At 52.0% G+C, this 18,993-nt stretch overlaps 1 protein-coding gene across 1 annotated transcript; it reads right to left on the bottom strand.

Annotated features, from left to right (window-relative positions):
• Positions 1-403: 403 nt before the first annotated feature.
• LOC140186168 (suppressor APC domain-containing protein 2-like) lies at positions 404-18,069 on the bottom strand. Its single transcript, XM_072240106.1, has 7 exons — positions 17,592-18,069; positions 14,546-14,848; positions 13,571-13,698; positions 5,022-5,168; positions 3,063-3,164; positions 1,577-1,702; positions 404-887 (listed from the first exon to the last, which is right to left on the bottom strand). Exons 1-7 carry the CDS (start codon positions 17,890-17,892, stop codon positions 759-761), a joined length of 1,236 nt encoding a protein of 411 aa, XP_072096207.1. The 5' UTR covers positions 17,893-18,069; the 3' UTR covers positions 404-758.
• Between the last annotated feature and the right edge of the window lie 924 nt (positions 18,070-18,993).

The following is an 18,993-nucleotide window of genomic DNA, read 5'->3' as shown; positions in this document are numbered from 1 at the left end:
TCCCCAAGGAGATCGAGAGGGGCACGAATTCGACTGGGCATCAGTGAAAGTCACGGCGCGAGCAAACACACGGCGTGCAAGGGAGTCACGGCCAAGCATCCAGAGGGCACACAAGTGAGCATCGCACTGAGGGCATCTCCTCGCGCGTGGAGTGAACGCTTGCAAGTGGGTTCCAAGATCGGAGAAGAACCCAGTCACTTCCCAGCCCACTTCAAATCTAAACCGAGGGCCAGTGCTCCTGTCTCGGGGGCCGGAATAAATCATTGAGCAGAGTGAGGCGGGACACGAGACTGAGAACCCAGCCACACACACACCCACCCCCCCCCCCCAGATCGTGGCACTGCCCCATCCTCCCCCTTTGACAAGCTCACACAGAGACACAGACACAAGCACACAGGCTAGAAGTTTTATTATTGAAAAGAAGCAAACAGAAGCTTCTTCCTAGTGGTTAGCGGTCAATGCCCGCGCAGCGCGGCCGACGGGGGCCGTTGGCAGTGAGTACCTACGGTAATGACATGTAAACAGAGTGGGAGGGGGGGGTGTGGCAGTCTCCAGCGCAGAGTAAACAAGGAACAGAGGGAGCGCCACTGCCTGCTCTCCCTCCGTGTCGACCAGCGAGACCCGGCCCACCGGGAGGTCAGTGCCGGCGCGGTACGAGGATTTTGGAGTGAGGAGGTGCCGGAGAGTGTGGGGTGGCCTCCAGCTCCCCACCCAACCCCCCCCCATCGGGTGGGAGCGGAGGCCAGGAGTGTCAGACCTTAGATGAAGGTGGAGTCCAGCTGGCTGTTGTCCATCGGGGCCCGCGACCGGGCAGCGAAGAGTTGTTTGATGAGGGCCGACTTCTCCTGTTCCAGCTGGGTGATACGCTGGCTCTTGGTGGTCACCTCCTGCCGGGGCATTCTGATTAGACCAGGTTCGCCACGCCACCCAACCACCACCACCATCAGCCCTCCTGTAACGCCATCCCCGAGCTATTCCATCATCATTCCCCAACCGTCAGCCACACCACCTAACCCAAGGGTGAAAATTCTGGGCTCAATTCCAGTTGCAGGGTAGTTGTGCCTTACTAGGGAACGGATATCAGCCGATTGGAACCCCCCGGGCAACGGAAGGCTCCTCAATGACCCCAGCTGTGAGTTCGGAGCGGAGGAAGGTCAGACCACAACTGGAATCCCCAGCCAAGGAGATACGCCAACCAGGGGAAGTGCGTAAAGGTTCGCCAGACTATTTGGGCAGTTGGGGGGGGGGGGTGGGCAGCTGTCCTCCAAGGAGGTGGTCGTGCAGGCGGTGACTACGCTCACCCAGGCTGGGGGTGAACAAGAACTGAATTCATCACAGCATCCGAACCTGCCACAGCTCTGTCACCGGGGAACCGAGGCCGGGAGGGCTGGATCAGTCCAAGCAGCTGTGGTGAACGTGAATGATCCCCTGCTGGGACGGATACCCCGGAGACCACGGGGAGGGGGGGGAATGGAGTCCGGACACGCCCAGCAGGGAACAGGCAGCAGACTCGACCGCGTGAACGTGCTGCGGATCGCACCCCCTTCCGCAGCCCCCCCCCAACCCCGTCTCCCACCTTGGTGAGCAGCCGGTTCTGCTCCTTCAGCATGCTGACCACCTGCGCGTTGTTCCCGAGTCCCGGAACGCTGGCTGGGATGGATCGGTCTGGGCCATCTGCCGCATTGGATGACCTCGCCAGTGGCTGTGGGCAGGAGAGCAGAGCAGTGTCTGAAAACACTCTCGCACGACAGAGACAAACAGTCCACACCCAGCCTTTAGAAGGAAGCGGACGTCCCCACATCCAAGTGCCAGGCGCTCCTCGGTCCGAATTAATGCAGGGACGCAGGGATCAGCTGGTCATCCACTGGGTCCAGGAAGGTCAGGGTTAGATACAGGGCAAAGCAAAATGGGAGAAATACAGTTCCCCTTGCAGCTTGTCCCACAGACCCCACTGACAGACCGGGCACCACTGCAGCCTCTCTCCACAGGGACACATCTTCCCAGGGTCTTTCTCAGCCCCAGGGCAGTAGAGAGCACTGTGCGATTAAACGTGGCCACAACATTCAGCGGGAGGGCAACAGCAGGAGGACCATGGGGCAGCGGGATCAGTCGCTGCCTCACACAGCACCAGAGACCTGGGTTCAATCCCACTGTCTGTGTGGAGTTCGCACACTCCTGCTCGGACCCCATCCCTGTCTGCTCTCGGGGGGAGGCTAAACATCCGGGCTGCCTCCAGATGTTCCAGTTTCCACATCACCAAGACCTGCAGATTGGTTGGTTAATCGGTCATGGTGAGTTTCCCCACAGCTTGTTGGGAACATGGGGAAGAATTTATTTTAAATTAGGATTAATTTACGAATAGTGTAAATGGGTGGTTGGTGGCCAGCACAGACTCAGATGGGCAGAATGGCCTGTTTCAGTGCAGTGTGATTTTATGGGCTAACGCATCCCACTGAAATGGCCTGACCGCAAACAAGAGAAAATCTGCTGACGCTGGAAATCAGCCTCGGCTCAAAACGTCAGCTGTTTACCCTTGTTCATAGATGCTACGTCCCACCGAAATGGTGTGAGTTTTGATGGCAGTGGCCATTGGCTGGGACACTGTAGAACCCCAGATGGTGCACCCCTCCCCAAGAGCACAGGGTCAGGGTGAGAGTGTCCGTTGTCCGGGAAGGGGCCGGGTTAGGTTCCAGACCCTCTGACCAAATCTCCCCCCCACTCAGCGAGACATGGGTGCACACGTGGGATCAGAGTTCAGAAACAGAGGGACTCAAAGCACCAGGGTAACACAACACCTGTGGGCACAGGCAAGCTCAGTGACCACTAGGGTGAGCAGCTGCCCCTCTCCGTCCCCACACATTAAACAATGGGGGAGGGCCCACGGCCCAGTCAGTTCAGCAAGAGGCAATGGGCTTGGCTTGGTGTGGATGTCAGCCGGGGAACGGGAACAGGGTGTGAAAGGGGAGGACAATGTGACGGGGACCCCAGAGGGTCGACCCGGACCAGAGACAGGATGGGGGTGGGGTGGGGGGAGGAGGTGGGGTAATTTGCTGGAACCAGACCTTGGCCGAACAGGAGGTGAGGTCGGCGAGGCAGCGGCTGACGAGTTGGAGCTTGGGCAGCAGCTGGTCCAGCCTCCCCGAGGTCCGCCGGGCGGCTTCAGCCTGTGGGTAGGGAGAAACCGCTGTCAGAACCCACAAGTCCACCAGCCCCTCCCACAACTCACCCTGCTCAGCTGCAACGTCACCGTTCCCCCCCCCCCACTCAAACCCAGCACCCCATGCATACTCCCGGCATGTGGGGGGACAGCACACTTCTGTGTAGCAGGGACCTGGAGCACCCCCTGTGCAGTGTCCCCCTCCGGCCGTCCCAAAAGACACTCCCAGGCAGGAGACGCCTTCACAGGGTCAGTAGAAGTGCTCCCCTCCCACGCCGCAGCGTCCAGCCACTTTGTCCCAGTTGCCTTCTGCTGAAGGCCCCCCCCTCCCCTCTTACAGTTCGTTATCAGCCGTTCTCCGATCCTGTGAGAAAGCTTTCAAACTCTCAGAGAAGAGAAACACTGTCGATGAGCAAAAACCCCCAGTGGAGGTTTGCACATTCTGGCTGTGAAGTGTGAACTGACGGCAGATAAAAATGTACAGCACAGCAGCAAAATCTCAGCCCAGGTCTGTGCCAAACACAATGCCAAATTAAACTAAATCCCTACAGCCTCGACATGACCCATATCCCTCCATTCCCCACCTATTCACATGCCTGCCTAAATGCCACTGTCACATCTGTTTCGACCACCTCCTCTGGCAGCTCATCCCAGCCACCCGGCACTGTCCTTGTAAAACAGAGCTCAACCCGCACGTATCCCTTAAACATTCTCCCTCTCACCGTAAACACGTGCCCTGTAGTATTTTTGTCATAAGGTCAGAAGTGGGGATGTTTGCAGGTGACGGCACAATGTTCTGCACCATTCGTGACTCCTCAGATACTGAAGCAGCTCATACCCAAATGCAGCAGGACCTGGACAATATCCAGGCTGAGGCTGACAAGTGGCAAGTAATTTCTGAGCCACACAAGTGCCAGGCAATGACCATCTCCAACAAGAGAGGCTCTAACCATCATCCCTTGACATTCAGTCACATCACCATCACTGAATCCCCTATCTTCAACATCCTGGGGGTTACCATCGACAGCAACTGAACTGGTCTAAACACTGTGGCTACCAGAGCAGGTCAAAGGCTAGGAGTCCTGTGTAAATCACCTGACTCCCCAAAGCCTGTCCACCATCTACAAGGCTCGGGTCAGGAGTGTAATGGAATACTCGCCACTCACCTGGATGAGTGAAGCTCCATCAACACTCAAGAAGCTTAACACCATCCAGTACAAGGCAGCCCACGTGATTGGTACCCCTTCCACAACTATCCAATCCCTCCACCATCAATGAACAGTTGCAGCAGTATGTACTATCGACAAGATGCACTGCAACAACACACCAAAAGTTCCTAAGGCAGCACCTTCCAGCCCCCCGACCACTGCCATCTATAAGGAAGAGAATAGCAGATACCTGGGAACACCATCACCTGGAAATCCCTCTCCAAGTCACTCAGCATCCTGACTTGGAAACATATCGCCGATCCCTCATTGTCGCTGGGTCATACTCATGGAATTCCCTCCCTAACAGCACTGTGGGTATACCCACACCTCGGGGACTGCAGTGGTTCAAGAAGGCAGCTCAGCACCACCTTCTCAAGGGCAACTAGGGATGGGCAATAAATGCTGGCTCAGCTGGCAATGCCCACATCTCATAAATGAATAAATAATATTAAAAATTGACTGGAGAAAGGCTCCTATCCATGCTATCCGTGCCTCAGATAAACTTGTTAACTTCTTTGCTCATTTACTTTTGTACAGCGGTGTTAAGAACTAAAACAGGTCCCACTCTGCAACGTGTCAGGAAATCGCTCGAACCAGTTTGTGTTTCTTTAGGGTAAATAGTAGAGAGGCAGAGGCCAGAAGCCCCTCGCACTCACACTGCCAGCAGACAACTGGCTAATGTTCCTCTGATGGTCCTGGATGGCCTGGATGTGATGGAGGTACCAGTCACGGGCGCAATCAATCATCTCCAGACCCTGCAGCAGCGCGTCTTTCTCCTGCTCCAGCTCCTTCATCCACTTCAGCTGCAAACACAAAGACAGGGTTGACAGACACCAGTCATCAGGCGATGGGCCAAAAGGCCCGGGACAGATTGATTAAAGTATAGGTCAGGAACTAAACTGATACGAGAGGCCAATTACAGCACAGAGCAGGAGCCCGGCCACAGACCAGCCAATTAAAACACAGATGAGAATCCCTGCCACAAACCAGCCAATTACAGCACAGACCAGGACACCTACCTACAGGCTGACCAATTACAGCACAGACCAGGACCCTTGTCACAGACTGGCCAATTACAGCACAGATCAGGACCCCTTTTGCAGACAAGCCAATTACAACACAGAGCAAGACCCTAGTCACAGACAAGCCAGTTACAGCACAGACCAGGTCCCCTGCCACAGGCAAACCAATTACAGCACAAAAGAGGACCCCTGTAACAAACAAGCCAATCACAACACAGACCAGGATCGCTGTCGTGGTCCAGCCAATTACAGTGCAGGCCAGGACACCTATCAGGATCAGATCCGACACCATCGGACCATCAGGCCGTACTCCTCCTCCCAGCTTACAAACGGAAACTGAAGCGGGAGGTCACGGTGTCAAAAGTAGTGTCGCGTTGGACGGAGGAAACGGATGAGGTTGTCCGTGACTGCTTTGAATCGGTGGACCGGTTAGTATTCAAGCACTCAGCAGCTAACCTCGATGAGTATGCCTCAGCTGTCACGGACTTTATTTGGAAATGCATGGAGGACTGTGTGTCTCGCTAGACGATCCGGGTATTCCCTAACCAGAAACCTTGGATGAATTATGAGGTCAAGTCCCTTTTGAAGGCTAGAGCTGTGGCTTTTAGGTCCGGGGATACCAGTCGCTACACAGATTCCAGACGTGAACTCTGGAAAGCCATTAAGGGCACCAAGAGGCAATATCGAGCCAAGTTAGAAGCCCAGGCTAACCAGAGGGATGCCAGTAGGCTATGGCAGGGTCTAAATGAGATCACTGGGTGCAAAGAAAAGGCTGGGAATATCAATAACTGCGGTGCTTCTCTTCCTGATGAACTAAACGTATTCTACGCAAGATTCGAACCGAAGAGGAGTGTCCCGCTCCCTCCAGATGAACCGGACCTGGTGCCATCGAGATTCATCGTCACCGAGGAGGACGTTAGAAGGGCCTTCCTGAAGATAAATCCAAGGAAGGTGACGGGCCCAGATGGCATCCCAGGACGGGTTCTCCGGGCCTGTGCAAGCAAGCTAGCTGGAGTGTCTGCTGACATCTTCAACTGCTCCTTGCTTCAGTCTAAGATCCCCTCGTGTTTTAAGAAGGCAACGATAATCCCAGTGCCGAAGAAGAGCAAGGTGGCATGCCAGAATGACTATCGACCTGTGGCTCTGACATCAATTGCTATGAAGTGCTTCGAGGGATTGGTTATGGCACACATCAACCACAGCCTACCGGTCAACCTCGACGCTTTGCAATTCAACTACCGGAGCAACAGGTCAATGGCAGATGCCATCTCTCTGGCCCTACATTCCTCCTTAGAACATCTGGAGAATAAAGACGCATACATAAGGCTCCTTTTCATTGACCACAGCTCTGCCTTTAATACCATCGTTCCAAATAAACTGATTCCTAAGCTCCGGAACCTGGGCCTCAGCACTCAGATCTGCAGCTGGATCTTCAACTTCCTCACAGACAGGACCCAGGCTGTAAAAATAGGGGACAAGCTCTTCTCTACAATCACTCTGAGCACCGGTGCCCCACTAGACTGTATATTCAGCCCCCTGCTGTACTCACTGTACACCCATGATTGTGTAGTTGTTAACTTCAGAAGGAGTAGCGGACCGCACGACCCAATTTACATCGGTGGTGCGCAAGTGGAACAGGTCAAAAGCTTTAAGTTCCTCGGGGTCAAAATCACAAATGACCTAACTTGGTCCAACCAAGCAGAGTTCACTGCCAAGAAGGCCCACCAGCACCTTTACTTCCTGAGAAAACTAAAGAACTTTGGTCTGTCCCCTAAAACCCTCACTAATTTTTATAGATGCACCGTAGAAAGCATTCTTCTAGGGTGCATCACAACCTGGTATGGAAGTTGTCCTGTCCAAGACCGGAAGAAGCTGCAGAAGATCGTGAACACGGCACAGCACATCACACAAACCAATCTTCCGTCCGTGGACTCACTTTACACCGCACGCTGTCGGAGCAGTGCTGCCAGGATAATCAAGGACATGACCCACCCAGCCAACACACTTTTCATCCCTCTTCCCTCCGGGTGAAGGCTCAGGAGCTTGAAGACTCATACGGCCAGATTTGGGAACACCTTCTTTCCAACTGTGATAAGACTGCTGAACGGATCCTGACCCGGATCTGGGCCGTACCCTCCAAATATCCAGACCTGCCTGTCGGTTTTTTTGCACTACCTTACTTTCCATTTTTCTATTTTCTATTTATGATTTATAATTTAAATTTTTAGTATTTACTAATTTTTACTATTTTTAATAATTAATATTTGTAATCCAGGGAGAGGAAAGCGCAGGATCAAATATTGCTGTGATGACTGTACATTCTAGTACCAACTGTTTGGCGACAATAAAGTATAAAGTATCAACAGATCGGCCAATTACAGCACAGACCAGGGCCCCTGTCACTGACAAGCCAATTACAGCACAGACCAGGGCCCCTGTCACATACTAGCCAATTACAGCACAGACCAGGGCCCCTGTCACATACTAGCCAATTACAACACAGACCAGGGCCTCTGTCACATACTAGCCAATTACAACACAGACCAGGGCCCCTGTCACATACTGACCAATTACAACACAGACCAGGGTCCCCGTCACATACTGGCCAATTACAACACAGATCAGGGCCCCTGTGACATACTGGCCAATTACAACACAGACCAGGGCCCCCGTCACATACTGGCCAATTACAACACAGACCAGGGCCCCTGATACAAACCAGCCAATTATTACACAGACCAGGGCCCTTGTCTTAGACAAACCAATTACAACACAGACCAGGGCCGTCACAGACCAGCCAATTATTACATAGACCAGGGCCCCGATCAACAGACAATCATAGCAGAGACCAGAACCCCTGTCACGGACAAGCCAATTACAACACAGAACAGAGACTCTATCAGAAACCTGCCAATGACAGTTCAGACTGGGAAACCCACAACAAACCCGTCACTGACCAGCCCGAGTACAGAACAGAGACGGTACCCAGAATCACACCACAAGCTACACAACTGCAAAAGAAACATGTCCAAGAAACAGGAGCAGGAGCTGGACATGCATCTCCTTGGCTCAGCTCCACTTAGTAACATCAGGTCATATCTGGTATGGTGTTGCCTATGCCCCACTGACCTTCCTCCTGACCTAGTATCTGGACTTCGAATATACACCTGCTCATTAATGCAAATATCTCATCAGCCAATTATATAGCAGCAACTTAATGCATAAAAGCATGCAGACATAGTCAAGAGGTTCAGTTGTTATTCAAACCAAACATCAGCAGGGGGAAGAAGTGATCCAAGTGACTGACCATGGAATGATTGCTGGTGCCAGACCGGGTGGTTTGAGTATTTCAGAAAATACTGATCTCCTGTGAGTTTCACACACAGCAGCCTCTAGAGTTTACAGAGAATGGTGTGAAAAACAAAAAAACACCCTGTTCTGTGGGCGAAAACATATTGTTAATGAAAGCGGTCAGAAGAGAATGGCTAGACTGATTCAAGCTGACAGGAAGGTGACAGTAACTCAGACAATCACAAGTTACAACGGTGGTGTGCAGGAAAGGATTTCTGATCGCACATGTCAAATTTTGAAGTGGATGGGCTACAGTAGACTATGGACATACACTCAAGTGTCCAATTTATTACGTAAAGAAAGTAGCTAGAGTGGCTACTGACTGTGTCCGAGCTCTCCCAGTTAGAGATTCCAGTGATCCCCAACACTCAAAGTTTCTCGCAATTGCCATCTTAAATGAAACAACGTCTCCTGCCCCTTCTAAACGCCACTGATCTGGGCCCAGCCTATTCAAACTCTCCCCACAAGAGGATCCTTTCAACCCAGGAACCATCTAACTAAACCCCTCAGAGCCGCTCCATCGCAGGTGAAGATGGAGGGCAAAGCTCATCACAATACTACCTGCTTGGTCATAGGAACCAAATCGCAATACTGCATGTCTGCTCTCAGGAACATCCTGTAGCCCAACTTCCCTGCTGTTACATTCCAGCCTTTGGCAATACTGCCTGAAATTGATATTGCCTGCCTAGTTAATCACATAACTGCATGATCAGTTCTGTGCTTCAGACGTGAAGATCTGTACTGCAGCGGTCCGCAATCTCCTCTCGCTATCAATCTACCTGCTGCCGCTCTGTTCTCCCCATCACATTTCCCCCATCGTCCTCCATCTGCCATCTTTTACCGTGCTTCACCTACAGATATCCCATTCACTGTGTCTTCCCCAACCTGTTATCTTCATCAGACTCCCTTCACCCGAGGTCCCGGAGTGGTACTGAGGTGCAGTCACTGCAGACATTGCTCCAGTGACCCAGGTTCAAATCTACCGTCTGCTCCCCTGGCAGCATGTTCCACACACCCATCACTCTCTGTGTAGAAAGCCTGTCTCTGACATCCCCCCGATACGTTCCTCCAATCACATTAAAATTATGCCCCCTCATGTTGGTAACTTCTGCCCCAGTAAAAAGCCTCTGTTTCCACCCTGTCTTTGCCTCTCATACACCTCTATCGAGTTACATCCTGCTTCATTCCATAGAGAAAAGCCCCAGCTCACTCACTTTTCCTCATAAGACACGCTCTCTAATCCAGACAGCATCCTGGTAAATCTGCTCTGCACCCCTTCTGAAGCTCCCACATCCTTCCTATAATGAGGCGACCAGAACCGGGAACAATACTCCAAGCGTGGTCCAACCGCAGTTTTATAGAGCTGCAACATTACCTCACGGTTCTCGAATGCAACCCGCCGTATGCCCTCTTAAATCACCCTATAAACTCGTGCGGCAACATTGAGAGAGCGGAGCTATCACACCCATGGTGCGGTTCTCCTCTGGGTACTCCAGCCTCCTCCCATGTTGCAAAGGTGTGCAGGCTGCTAGGTTTGTCCATCAATAGAAATTGGCCCTGTGTAGGTGAGGGGCGCGTTCTGGGGGCCGGTGATGGGAACGTGGGGAGAATATAGTGGGTTTATTCTGACCGTGTGCATGGCAGCCAGCACAGACTGAACCGAGATCAGACTTGGACATGAACATCAGCAAGTTTACCTCAGAAACTAATCCTCTTTCTTAAAAAAAAACACTTCTCGCCAGCTCATTCTCACAATTTTCATCTTTGTTTTGAAGGTTATCACTTTAAGTTCACACTTCCCCAGAAAATACATTACTTTAAGATCGTTAGTTAATTCTGCCTTATCGCACATAACCTGAGCTAAAATAGACTTGCCTGGTTTCTGCCACAACATACTGTTCGAAGGTACTCTGTGGACATACTTACCAATTTGAATTAAAACAAAGACTACAGTTTTCTGTGATTATTGCAGAACCTTTCTTGCATTATTTCCCAATCTTTCAGTGAAGCCATTGTTAGGGTCTTAATGACCACTCGCCCAAGTTCTTTCTCACCTCCTCCACCAGCTGCCCAGATCAAATTGCGCCACAGCGTTGGTCTCATCCTCCATTAGCAGAGCCTCTCCTTTCCGAATACCAAACATCCTGGGCTATTCTGTTCCCAGCTATGATCATGCCAACCACGTTACCATTCCAGTCGTCAGACATACCCATTTATTCCAGTTCTGCCAGCAACTCATCTGGGTTTCCATGCCCACTCAACCTTTTTGCTTTGTCCTTTCCTTCACTTTTCCCTGACCTGCCTCCTTACCTCCATTCCATCCTGATAACCATTAAACTTTCCACCAGCCTGCACTGTCACCCCTCCTCTTTGTTCAGCTTTCCTGTCTTCCCCCGAGCCGAACGACCCCACCTCCTCCCTCTGCATATAAAGTCATGTCTATAGTCCTAGTCATTCAAAACACTAGGGCCCTCGTCTCAGCCTGATTTTTCGGATCCCTCCTGCCCTGGCATTTCTGCCAGAGCCCTGTGAAATAAAAGCTACTCTTCCCACACCTAATCATGGGCCAAGCATTCAGCTGATCTCGTTCACCCTCTGTCAATCCGCAAGTGGCTCGAGGAGCAATCTAGAACCAACTACCTTTGGGGTCCTGCTTTATTAATTTGAGACCAGCTCATTATCCTCAGCAGAACCTCCTTTACTCCAACAATCAGATCTTCTTTCCCCACTCTGACCCCCTCTCCTGCCCCAAAGGGATGCCTTTAACCCCGGCACTGGGCAGGTAATTCAACCTTGGGCCTCAGGAGAACAATGCCTACCAGTCTCTCTCTCCACTAACTGTATCATCCGTTCCTCTGTACCTGTCTCACCTGCTGTCACACCCTCTGACCACGTTTAGTCATCGTGAGAGGCAGGACTTCCTCCTGGAATAAACTGCCCAGCTAGATTTCTTCCCCCCACCCCAATGAACCACTGTGTTCGAGGCTTAGTCACCAAACCAACAACTGGAGTGGAGGGGGGCACGGTGGTGTAGCGGTTAGCACAACGCTTTACAGTCCCAGCGACCTGGGTTCAATTCTCACCACTACCCGTCTCTGCGTGGGTTTCCTCCGGGTGCTCCTGTTTCCTCCCACAATCCAAAGACGTACCGGTTGGTAGGTTAACCAGTCATTGTAAATTGTCCCATATTTAGGCCAGGATTAAATCCGGGGTTGCTAGGCAGCACAGCCTGAAGAGCTGCAAGGGCCTATTCCTCGCTGTGTGTCAATAGATAAATCAGTTCCAAGTTTAGCTTCCACAGCTGCTACATGGGACACCAGTCTGTCCGTCTCGGCCACCGGGTGAGAAGTCTAATGATTTATCTCCACTGCTCCCACTTCCCAAATACCACTCTGCTCCGCTCTGCTGAAAATCCGCTCGAGACCACACAATGGCAAAGAGCGCCTGAGCCCAGCTAGGATCCCTGATCACAGATGGTTCGAGGTGACAGAGGGTACAGGGACAGAGCCGCGAACCTGTCAGCGAATCGTAGCACCTCACAATCCTACGTCTGCACCTTACTGTCTACCTGGACGGCTCTCTCTGTAACCCTTTACGCGCGTTCTGTTACTGTTCTCATTGCACTGATGATCTGTATGGACAGCAAGCACAAACATTTTCACTGTACATTGGCTCGTGACAAATAAACTCAGGAAGGCCTGAGCAAACCTTAAGATGTTTCTTCCCCCCCCCAACACGCCCACTGTATGACAGCCCCTTCCCACACCCACAGACCATTGAACCCCTCCTCCTCGCTACTGCCCTCTCACTCGAGTGCTCACCAACACCCCTCGTCAGTGCGTGCCCCATCCCACCCCAACATAACAACTCTACAAGACATAGGAGCAGAATTAGGCCATTCAACCCATTGACTCTACTCTGCCATTCCATCATGGCTGACTTATTATCCCTCTCAACCCCATTCTCCTGCCTTCTCCCCACAACCTTTGACACCATTACTAATCAAGAACCTATCAATCTCTTCAAATATACTCAATGACTTGGCCTCCACAGCTGTCTCTGGCGATGAATTCCACAGATTCAGTGCCCTCTAAAGAAATTCCCTGTCAGTATTCTGAAGGGGACGTTCCTCTTTTCTGAGACTGTGCCCTCTGGTCCTGGACTCCACGTCCACTCTATCTAGGCCTTCCAATATTCAGTAGGTTTCAATGAAATCCCCTCACTTTTCTAAGCTCCAGTGGGTAGGAGCCCAGAACAAAAAGCTCCACGTACGTTAACCCTTTCACTCCCAGGACCATTCCTGTAAACCTTCTCTGGTCCCATTCCAAAGCCAGCACATTCTTTCTTGGATATGGGGCCCAACTCTACTCAGTTACTCAAAACGTTGTCTGACTCGTGCCGTATAAAACCTCAGTATCACACCCCATGTTTTTATATTGTAGTCCTCTCCAAATGAATATTACATTTGTCTTCCTGACTACTGACAAAACTTTACTTTATTGTTTACTTTAAACCTGCAAGTTAACTGTTGGGGAATCCTGCAGGAGGACTCGCAAGTACCTTTATTTTCTGATTTCATCCCTGCTTATGAAATAGTCTGTGCCTCTATTCCTTCTACCCAAGTGCATGACCATACACTTCCCTACACTGAATTCCACCTGCCACTTCTTTGCCCGTTCTCCTAATCTGTCTGAGTTCTGTAGATTCCCTGCCTCCTCAACACTTTCTGCTCCTCCACCCATCCTTGTATCGTCCGCGAACCTCAGAATCAGGTTTAACCTGGCCACACAGCCATCAATTCTGTCCGCTAGATCATTAATATTGTAACTCACTGCACCATAGTCTGTTCCACTGGTGATGGTGTGACGCCGTGTCTCGCCGCGCTCACGCCCCAGACGCCGACTATAAGCTATTCCACTGCAGGCAGCCTCGCTCTGGTAGCGGTTCATGTGCTTCCTGTCTGCAGGAGGGAAGAGCGACAACGAGGTTCAACCTGGGTAGCAGTAGCCGCGAGCTATACAATCTGGGGTTAGGGATTACGGTGTCGGACAGCGCTCCCACCTCACTGAACACGCCAGGGGGCTGACGTCTGAGCCACACAGGCCCTCGACGTAGCAGACGGAACTAACTGGTCGGTGGGGCTTTCTCTTGCTTCTATCGTCCAGTGTCTCCCCTCACACCCCGAGTGTCGGAGGGTTGGAAGGGACGGGGGATGTGGAGGAAGGGTAGATCCCCTCCTGCTGTGAACTCCAAACAGATCCCCATTCAGGGAGAGGAGGGGACAAGGGGTTCAGAGAACGTCCCGTCACAAGCAAACTTCAACGGAGACATGGGTACAGGGGAGTCCCGTTGGAGACTAGATCCACAGGGAGGGGTGGGTGGGGAGATATGATCCGTGGGTTTGTGGCGACAGTTCTTGTCGATGCTTGTCATTTACAGAAGTACCGACACTCCAGCTGCCACCATCCCCAACCCGTGCTCACCTCCCTCGGTCCCTCCTCCCCTCCTCCCCGCCCACAACATGTTCCAGCAAACACCTGCTAAGCAGCTTCTGCAAGAGACAGCTGAGCTGCAGGGAAGACTGCAGAAAGTAAAGCAGCCAGGAAGTTGTGCCAGTTCTTGATTGAAATTTGCACAAGTCAGCAGGAATGTTCAATCCCGGAGCAGGGGAGAAGACAACAGAAACAGGGGAAGGGGGAGAACGGGGGGGCGGGGGAGAGAGGAGGGTTGGATGGTACAGATGGCCTGGGGCAAGCTGTTGTACTGATTCCCTAATATTGCCATAAACAGGCCCACCCCCGTCTCACCTGCCTTCAGGCGCCTCTGCTCCTCCAGCGCTCTCTGCTCAGAGGCGTCCCGCCACAGCGCCGACCTCGCCTCCCTCTGCTCTGCCCGCTGCTCCTTCTCGCCCACTGGGGCCCAGTGTCGCCCCAGCTCCTGGCCCACGCAGCCCTCGGGAACGTTCATGGACCTCACCCCCAGGGGGGTTTTCTGCTTCTCCCCGTGACCGTCGCAGTGATCAGACCCAGGTCTGGCGATCATCGGGACCTGCCCAGCCGACCTGGGGCAAAGCTGCTCCGCGCTGCCCCTTCCGACGTTCCTCTTCCACTCTGCAAAACATTCCCACAGCTCACAGACAGGGCGAGGTCACTGACCCACCACCCCACCCCTTCACACCCTGGGGCACGGGGCAATGGTCACGGGGTGGGACCAACCCTAGACTCTCATTAACTAACACAGGCCACAGCAACACTGCGGGGTCGAAGAAGAGAAAGAAACCATAGAAGAAACAACAATTAGTGCTAAAATGCAGGCAAAGCTATGCAAAAAATAATCTCTGCAATTTATCCCCACTGCAACCCTGGCCTTACGCTGTCAGAAATACCCCTGTGGCCCTATACAATGCCTTCCCGCACCCCCTCACCCCATTCCCACACAATTCAAAACTAAACACTACCTACATCCAGCTGCTGTTTATTGATTACAGCATCACACCCTCACTACCCATCAACAAGCTCCAAAACCTGAGCCTCTGTACCTCCCTCCACATCTGGATCCTCGACCTACTCAACGGGAGACCACAGTCCGCGCAGATCAGAAATAACATCCCCTCACTGACCATCAAACAGTGGCGCACTTCAAGGACACGTGCCTCGCCTGCTGCTCTACTCTCTCTTCCCCACCTCCCCCCCCACCGGACTGCGTGGCTGGGCACAGCTCAAACAGCAGATCCATAAATTTGCTGATGACTCAACCACTGTTGGCAGAATGTGTGACCAGGAGGCATACAGGAGTGAGGCAGATCAGCTGGTTGAGTGGTGTTGAAACAACATTCAACATCAGTAGGACCAAGGAGTTGATTGTGGACTTCAGGGAGGGGGAAGCTGAGGGAACACACTCCAGACATCATTGAGGGATCAGCAGAGGAAAGGGTGAGCAGTTTTCATAGTATCAACATCTGAAAAGATCTATCCTGGGCTCAATATAATTATGCAATCACAAGACAAAGCACGACAATGACTATACTCGTTAAGAGTTTGAGGGGACGTGGTACGTCACCAAAGACTCTCATAAATTTCTGCAGATGTACTGTGGAGAGCATTCTAACTGGCCGCATCACCGTCTGGTACGGAGGGGCCACTGCGCAGGGTCAGAGAGAGCTGCAGAAAGTCACAAACTCAGCCGGCTCCATCGTGGGCACCAGCCTCCCCAGCATCGAGGACACCTTCAAACGACAATGCCTCTGAAAGATGGCATCAGTCACTGGGGACCTTCATCACCCAGGACATGCCCTCTTCTCATTGGTACCATGAGAGAGGAGGTACGTGAGCCTGAAGACACACATTCAACATTTTAGCAACAGCTCCTCCCCTCACCATCGGATTTCTGAATGGACAATGAACCCATGTACACTACCTCACTATTTTTTTTGCTCTCTTTTTAAACTAATTAGTTAAACTTATATAAATATATTTCTTATCCAAATTTATAGTTTTTTTTACTTTTATTGTGTATCGCAATGTACAAAATATGCCAGTGATATTAAACCTGATTCTGATTCTAAGCTGGCTTCTTCTGCAGCACTGAGGGTCGCCATTCTGTTTCTCTCTCTGCAGATGCTGCCTGACCTGCTGATTATTCCCAGCATGCTCTAGCATTAACCCACGGATGTTTCATGGTAATAAGGAAGGTGGTTGGAGCTGTCGCCCAGACGTTGTAATGCCCAGCATTACCAAAGTGTTATATAGGCTGCAACACCTCTGCCACGATCATTCTCAACACTGGATCATTCTCAACCACACAAGGTTGTGTCCTCCCCCTTCTACTCTACTCCCTCTACACTCATGACCGCGTGGCCAGATTCTATTCTAACCCCAGCTCCATGTTTGCAGATAATATCATCATAGTAAAGATAAGCCAGAGTACAGGAAGGCGACAGAGAGCTTAGTAACATGGTGTCATAACAACAACCTTTCCCTTAATGTCAGCAAGAGTTGGTCATTGACTTCAAGAAGCGGTTGGTGCACATGCTCCTGTCTACATCAATGGTGCTGAGGTTGAGGGCTTCAAGCTCCTAGGTGTGAACATCACCAATAGGTCCTGGTCCAACCACACTGAGGTCACAGCTGAGGAAGCTCACCAACACCTCTAGTTTCTCAGGAGGCTAAAGAAATTTATTGAGTCACCTTTGACTCTGACCGACTGTTGTCAATGCAACATAAACCATCTCATCTGGATGCAACACAGCTTGGTATGGCATCTGCTCTGCCCACAGGAAATTGTAGGATTGTGGACACAGCTCAGCACATCCCCTCGATAGACTCCATCCAAACTTCTCGCAGCCTTGGTAAATCACCAAGCATAATCAAAAGCCCCACCTACCCTGGCCACCCCTCCCTTCTCTCCTCCTGCATCGGGAAAGCAGAACCTGAAAACACATACCACCAGGCTCAAAGACATCATCTACCCCACTGTTATTATAAGACTATTAAACAGTCCCCTAGTATGATAAGATGGGTTTTTGGCCTCGTCTACCTCATTATGATCTTGCACCTTATTATCTACTTGCATGCACAAAGAGGCAAGTCCTTGCACACTGCCAGAGGAACTCATGCAGATGTTGTGCGATAATGGGGTGACCCCCCCCCCCCATGTCACACTAGGAATTGGGAATGCCACATACGTTATAGGCTCCGTGGGCATTGCCAGAGGTTGCTCTGAATGGGACGCCGTGCGGCTGGAGGATGCCCCCGCACAGATGCTGACAATCGCCCCACCCCTAGGTGGGGTGGGGAGAGGTGCCCCATACACCCTGCCTCGCCGCCCGCCCTCCCCGCTGCACCCCCTTCTCACCGCTGCTGTGGCCGGACTCGTGTCCGCCGCCGGGCCCGGGACTGAGCAGCGCCGAGCGGAGGCCGGCCACCAACCTCTCGAAGGTCAGGTAGCCGGAGGCCGGCGCCGCCCTCCGCAGGCACTGGAGCACACCCGGGGGCAGAGCCTGGCCGGCCCCGCCCCGCCGCCAGCGGGACTCGATCTCCAGGACGTGCACCGATCCCCGCCGCTCGTCGTCCATGATGTCAAAGAGTGTCCGCAGACTGTGCAGGAATCCGCGGGGAAACTCCTGTGGCTCGGCACCCGAGAGGGGCAGATCCATGAGTCTGCTGCCGGCTCCCCGTCCCGGGAAAATCCCCGCCCCTTCCCCGATCTGTCTCCACCCGATGTCCCTGTCTCAACTCTGGCCCGGGTCAGTCTCTGTCCGACCGGTCTCCAGCTGTTATCCGAGTCCGGATCCGCCTCCGCCGGTCCCGGTTAGCCTGCTGCTGCTCTGGTCCAATTGTTACCTACAATTTCCGGTGAGATTCCACTTTGTCACAAAAAACTTTTCCCGCCTTGTGCACTTCCCCTCTGATTGGCTGCGGGGGAAATCCTGCAACCTGAGTGGCCGAGTTCGAATCCCTTCACTGGGAGGATGGAGAAAGAGACAGGACAGAGAATGAGAATAGGGAGATATCACAACAATATGGAAGCAGGAGCAGGAGCCAGAGCCAGTCATTCGACCAATCCAATCAAGATCATAACTGATCTCACACACACCACACAGTTATTACCCCTCAACTATCAAGCTCTTCGCATTCCTTTGGACCACATCTGCGAGGCCAAGAGGGGGATTTTGATGTCTGGGCAGCCCATGATCTCCAGATTTATCGCCCAGGTCTGCGCCCCGGAACGGGCGCATCCATTGTCTACTTAGACGGACAGAGCCATGATGATGATCAAGATCTTGGACCAGAGGGGATAACTTTACTCAACACAGCACTGAACTGATTCCACAACCCATGGACTCACTTCCAAGGCCTCTACAACTCATGTTCTCAATAAATAAATGACTATATAAATAAAAAGTATTTTTTCTTTTTTTTAACCATATAACTATATAACAATTACTGCACGGAAACAGGCCATCTCGGCCCTTCTAGTCCGTGCCGAACTCTTACTCTCAGCTAGTCCCACCGACCTGCACTCAGCCCATAACCCTCCATTCCTTTCCTGTCCATATAGCTGTCCAATTTAACTTTAAATGACAACATCGAACCTGCCTCAACCACTTCTACTGGAAGCTCGTTCCACACAGCTACCACTCTCTGAGTAAAGAAGTTCCCCCTCAAGTTACCGCTAAACTTTTGCCCTTTAACTCTCAACTTGTGTCCTCTTGTTTGAATCTCCCCCACTCTCAATGGAAAAAGCCTATCCATGT

Source organism: Mobula birostris, chromosome 22, assembly GCF_030028105.1.
Source record: "Mobula birostris isolate sMobBir1 chromosome 22, sMobBir1.hap1, whole genome shotgun sequence".
Taxonomy (NCBI): domain Eukaryota; kingdom Metazoa; phylum Chordata; class Chondrichthyes; order Myliobatiformes; family Myliobatidae; genus Mobula; species Mobula birostris.
Note: the sequence above shows the minus strand (reverse complement) of the source record. Positions and strands in the feature narration are given on the sequence as shown.

Excerpts from the sequence above, each read along its gene's own strand:
- LOC140186168 (XM_072240106.1), bottom strand. The coding sequence starts at position 17,892 with ATGGATCTGCCCCTCTCGGGTGCCGAGCCACAGGAGTTTCCCCGCGGA. Across the intron at positions 5,169-13,570 it reads GTGGAACAGACTATGGTGCA|CTGAAGTGGATGAAGGAGCT; the intron begins GTGAGTTACAAT and ends TTGTGTTTGCAG. Across the intron at positions 1,703-3,062 it reads TCACCTCCTGTTCGGCCAAG|CCACTGGCGAGGTCATCCAA; the intron begins GTCTGGTTCCAG and ends TCCTGCCCACAG.